Source organism: Symphalangus syndactylus, chromosome 3 (genome assembly GCF_028878055.3).
Source record: "Symphalangus syndactylus isolate Jambi chromosome 3, NHGRI_mSymSyn1-v2.1_pri, whole genome shotgun sequence".
Taxonomy (NCBI): domain Eukaryota; kingdom Metazoa; phylum Chordata; class Mammalia; order Primates; family Hylobatidae; genus Symphalangus; species Symphalangus syndactylus.
This window is the reverse complement of record NC_072425.2, coordinates 117,392,117-117,398,116: the sequence shown is the minus strand read 5'-3', so window position 1 is coordinate 117,398,116 and position 6,000 is coordinate 117,392,117. Positions and strand designations below refer to the sequence as shown.

At 33.1% G+C, this 6,000-nt stretch overlaps 1 protein-coding gene across 1 annotated transcript in view; it reads right to left on the bottom strand.

The window, feature by feature from the left end:
- Positions 1-1,487: 1,487 nt before the first annotated feature.
- The window catches only part of CNTN5 (contactin 5), a 1,372,716-nt gene continuing 1,368,203 nt past the window's right edge, over positions 1,488-6,000 (bottom strand). Inside the window, exon 25 of the mRNA XM_055272872.2 lies at positions 1,488-4,253. Coding sequence (XP_055128847.1) covers positions 4,150-4,253 — 104 coding nt within the window. The 3' untranslated portion in view covers positions 1,488-4,149. The remainder of the gene's footprint in view (positions 4,254-6,000) is intronic.

Genomic DNA, 6,000 nt, shown 5'->3' with positions numbered 1-6,000 from the left:
AGGCCATGATCCTAAGTGAATTAATGCAGGATCAGAAAACCAAATACCACATGTTCTTACTTATAAGTGGGAGCTAAACATTAAGTACTCATTGACAATCACAGCAACAACAGAAATTTGGTACTGCTAGAGCCGGGAGAGAGGGAGGTTCTAAAGGTTGAAAAGCTAACTATTGTGTACTGTGCTCAGTACCTGGGTGACAGGATCATTAACACCCCAAACCAGCATCATGCAGTATACCCAGGTATCAAACCTGTACATGTACCCCCTGAATCTAAAATAAAAGCTTAAAAAGAGAGAAAAATTACAATTTACCCACCGTTTGGTTGATAGATATTTAGGTTTATTTACTTCTATTTATTCTCAATGTTAGGAGATTGATTTGTTTTTCTTTTCCTTTTGGTTTAAAGTTTAATTTAATCTAAAACATTTGTGTAGTTCCAAAGTCAAAACTATGAAAAAGTACTGTACATTGAAAAAGAATTTACTTGCATATTTGTTCCCGCATTCCATTCTCTCCGTCCTCAATCGGTAACACTTTTTTATTAGTGGTTAGTTTATGCTTGCATTATTTCTTCTTCAGAATATTAGTAAATGTGTTTGTATTTTACACAAAAGGGTCATACATTCACTCTTCTGTACCTTGTTTTATCCACTTAACATAGCATATTTTTGTATCTATTTTAGGAATGGATAGATCCCTAGGTGTGGATATCCTAGGTCAAAGGGCAAATCCGTATGAAATTTTACTAGATATTGCCAAATTTCCTTTACTAGAGTTGTATTATTTTGTGTTTGAGAAGATTTTAAAAACAAGGGTTTCCTAGTCTCGGACCTACTGAATCAGAACTTGGAGATTTGGGTTCCCAGCTGTGTTGGATGATTATCCAGGTTTGAGGAGCTGGTTGCAAAGGAAATTTTAAGGCTGACAGTTTATTGCTCATTTGATATGTGTTAGATACTGTGCTAGACACTGGTGAGAGAAATTCCAAGAAGAATATATTCTTCCCTGGGCAATCCCAGTGACTAGATAGTTGGAGAGAAGCGTTTAAAACAAATCATTATAATGTGATTATTGGTATAGTTGAGATGTATAATGGGGATAAGGGACAAAAAAAGAGTCAATGCCTATGAGAATTGTACCTAGAATAGATTGGGATTAACTATTTATAATAAAACCAGAAGTACGCATTTAACAAATTCTTTACGAAACTGATTTAATGTAGTCTCTTTTCCTGAAAAGAAAATCACGAGTTTAACCCCAAACTTATCCCATCTGTACTTGCTTCATTTCTTGTTTTATTTTTTGATATAGCTTCAAATTTTCAAGTTGGGACTACCATGGACATTTCTGGGGATTTTTGAACCTAAAATCCTAACAGCATAACATAATGATGTTTCAGCGTTAAAATCAGACTGTAATCGTTGGCATTCTGTGGTCTGCATAAAATAAATAATGTCATTCATATAGTTGACAGGAGAGAAGATAAAAGTCAATAAAAAGAGAATTATTTATTAAAAAGATCTAATGTTACAAGAACAGCACACAGAACTATTATTTGACTGTGCCTTCCACATGGTATATACCTTATATATAGTATATATACAGATCGTACACAATATATTTAACAGTTTGACATGGGGTCCACAGTACCTTCATTTGGGTATGCAAAACTTTTGCTTTCATGAAATTTCTAATTATAAGGACTGTTGCTTTCTTCATATTCAATGGACATTATACAAAAATACAGTCTCTTTAGGGATTTAAGACTGTGGTTACTATCCCATAGAAGAAAAAACTCAGTACTGTAGCTGAAAAATAATGTACCTTGATAAGAATGCTCTTCTGCTTTCTACAAAGTAACAGATATGTAGCACATAAGTACATAAACATTGAAAACCTGTTTTTTAAATAGGTTTATGATGCAAAATACATATTCTGTGTATGTTAAGTAAAAACATTCCATATCTCTGATTCCTGTAAGAATACAACATCAGACATTCTATGTGTAAATACTCTGTCAGATATGTACCATCCATCAGCTAATTAAAAATATTGGTTAATTTAAATTTGCCATTTTATTTGTTTAATATTTTACTGGGCTTTGCTTTCTGAGAGTGTAAGTAGGAAGTTGATTCTTAAAGTCCCTCACTAAATCTGGTGTATACCACCATGGAAAATGAAGAAAATGGCTTGATTCATGAAATATGTAAAATTATTTTGCATTAAAATATTCTTTCTGACTTTTATTCAGATGCACAATTCATAAAGTTACACTCTACTTGGGAGAGCTCATGTTTTGCCAGCTAAACAATTGGCATCCCTGGTTTTGCAAAGTCCAGCCTCTCCCACTTTAAAGGAGGCATTCAAGAAAGGCCACTTGGTCATAATTACTTACTTACAGGCTTAAATATTTACCATCTGTAGTATTTACTATAATATCATTGACTGAGTCTTTTAACTAATTTCTTGTTTGTTTAGGGTGTCTTACATAATTTTCCCCAAAGAGAATATGTAACCTGCATACAGACTTTTACTGTGGCTCTGAAACTATTCTTTTAGGATGTTCAGAACAAAAACTTCAATCACTCCTCCGATTCTACAAGGATTAACCTTGAGAGCTAGCAATTTGACCTCCATATTGTTTCATTTTGCTTGTTATTAATGAAGCAAATATAGTTAACAAGTTTAAATTACATAAAATTATAAAACCATTTTTTGTTCTCTTGTTAACATCATCTATAAAACCATAGTTTCTCCAGGCTTTTCTCTGGCATAGGACTTTGCAATAACTATCCTTTCATGCATCTTCATGGGTATGATGCCAACTCTGGCACATTCTTGTGCTTGTTAGAACTTCTTTAAGATATGATTAAGTAGAAAATTTTCATCTGATTTTCCAGCAACTCTCTAGGATCTCTCAGGCTCAAGTTGACTCTTTGAAATAGCAAATAAGGATTACTTCCCAAGCCACAGAATCAAACAGTGCATAGCTGGCTAGGCTGGCTGAATCCCTGTACTGATGCCATGTTTCCACAGCTTAATTAAAAATTCAATTTATCCAAGAGAGACTGTCTTTATTTTACTAGTTGATTTTTATCAGTGGTATGTGATGCATGGAACTGTTTTTAAAACTCAAAATTTATTTGTTATACTTGAACCATTTTAATCTACAGACTATGCATAATTATTTGCACAACAAATTTTCATTGCCCTTAAAATTTTTGCAAAATTTTGCAATTAGAAGAAAACCTTGAACCTAATTCAACATCTGTTTTGGCAGTAGGTAAAGAAATGGAAACGCTCTGTCCCATATTCATCTCATTTTTAAGTTAGCACCCATGCCAGCATGTCTGCAGTTTTTAGTGATCATATTTTTTGGTGATGTTAAACCATCTTTTGTTATTAAAAATAAATATTTATTATATTTGCTGCTAGGTAACATAGTCCTTTATGAAAAACAATAGCACTGAAATTCATTTGGACTCGCTTTCTATCTTGCACTAATGTAAATGGCTTATTCCCTACCCTAATAACTTGCTATAGGGGTGCATATAGAATAGCATATTGACAAATCTTGCTATTTCACTATGCAATCATACAGTATTTTTCAAGAAAATTTTTGTGTACTTATAATGGACCACATCACTGAAGCATTTTCATATTTCCTGCTGATTTGGCAATTGAAATATTCAGCCAAAGGGAAAATGAAAAACACTAGACTCAGTCTTCAGCAAACTTTTCATTCTCGCTTTTGTATTTGTTTTTGAAACAGATCTGCTAAAGGCCAGTTACTTAACAAATGGATGGCACACACTCGGAGTCATCAGATATAAAGTAAAATCCCAACATATTAAAAAAGTAAAGAATACATTTGACAGAAATTACCTTTGCTTACAAAAATTCATTACATACAATCTGCATATTTTTACTGGACTTGAGAACTGTCCTCTCCATTTACAAAAACCAAAGAGAAACCTGATGGATAAGTAATATTTCCCCCCTAACCTCCTGTAAGTTCACCATGTATAGTCCCAAGCTTTTAAAGCTCAAGCTCATCTCAGGATCCTGGTTCTCCACTTACACGACACCCTATTCCCTGCTGTTACCAAGCTAAAGCAAACAAAAGCAAATTAAGTCAGTAGTTTTCACCAGGAGGTTGAAGGAATCATCAATGCCAAGAGCAACGTGACTGATGACGAAGATGTGGAGAGAGTGTGAAGGGTCGACTGAGCACTTGTGATTTTTCCACCTGTGAAAAAAGAAGCATCAAATGGAGCAAATTATTTTGGTTTTGCTTGAGCTAGGACAGAATTGTTTTTAGTATGTAAGACTAATGAGTGCAAGATTGGTCCTGTTTCTGATGAGAGTGTTCTTTATAAAATCAGACATTATCTGAGGTTCCCAAAGTTATATAGAAGGGACAAGTATATTTGAGATATTGTATTGAAAAGGTGATGTCATGTCTAACAAACACATCCAATCATGAGATTTAATTTTCACCAATGATGAAAATATTCCAAATTCAGATTAAAAAATAAAATAATTTTGATAGTGCATAGTTCAGAAAATGGAGCAAAAACAACAAAATTTGTGGCAATATGAATTCATAATTTACAGTCATGAGCTGCATAATGACATTTCAGTCCACCATGGACTACATATTTGATGGTGGCCCCCTGAGATTATTATGGAACTGAAAAATTTCTATTGCCTAGTAATGTTGTAGCCATTATTATGTTGTAATGCAATACGTTACTCACATATTTGTGGTGATACTGGTGTAAACAAACCTGTTCTGCTAGTTATGTAAATGTATAATGTACAGTACTTAATTGATAATGGTAACAAATGACTGTTATTTGGCTTATGTATTTACTATTCTTTTAGTAATTATTTTAGTGTACTCCTACTTACAGAAAAACAGTTAACTGTAAAACAACTTCAGGCATGTCCTTCGGAAGGGCTTCCAGAAGGTGGCATTATTATTACAAGAGCTGATAGCTCCATGTGTATTATTGCCCCTGTAGACCCTCTAGTGAGACAGGATGTGGAGATGAAAGACTGATACTGATGATCCTGACCTAGGCCTAAGCCTACAGGAATGTGGATGTTTGTGTCTTAGTTTCTAACAAAACAGTTTAAAAAGCAAATAAAATAAAATAAAAAATATTAAAAAGTTTATAGAATACAGATATAAAGAAAATGTTTTTTTACATCCGTATTATGTATGTGTTTTAAGTGTTATTACAAGAGATAAAATTTAAAGTTTTTAAAGTAAAACAGTTACAGTAAGCTAAGTTTAATTTATTAGAGAAAAAATTGTTTTTATAAATGTAATATAGCCTAAGTATACAGTTTAAAGTCTATGACAGTGTACAGTAAAGTCATAGGCCTTCACATTCACTTGGTAATCACTCAGTGACTCACCCAGAACTTCCAGCCCTGCAAGCTCTGTTCCTGTTAAGTGCCCTATAGAGGTATACCATTTTTTATCTTTTATACTGACTGTATCTTTACTGTAATTTTTCTATGTTTAGATACACAAATAGCATTGTGTTACAATTACCTACAGTATTCAGTACAGTATATCATGTTGTATATGTCCATAGCCTGGGAGCAATAGGCTGTACCATATGCCTTAGGTGTGTAGTAAGCTATACCATCTATGTTTGTGTAAGTATACCCTATGATGTTCACACAATGAAATTGCCGAAGGATGCATTTATCAGAACTTACCCTCATCATTAAGAAATACATGACTATGATTACTCTAGTAAATTTTAAAATCTAATAACATTATTTTATTTACTGAATTTATTTATGTGTTCTTGATTGATTATTTCAGTTGAGTGAGCTTAAATTCTAGGTTCTCATGCCAAACTTGGCAAAAAATGATCTTTCACCACTCTTTCTTATACCCAGGAGAGGTTCTTTTATAAGACAAAAACATTGTATGCAGCTAATATATTAGAATCACTGTTAGATTAAACTGACTG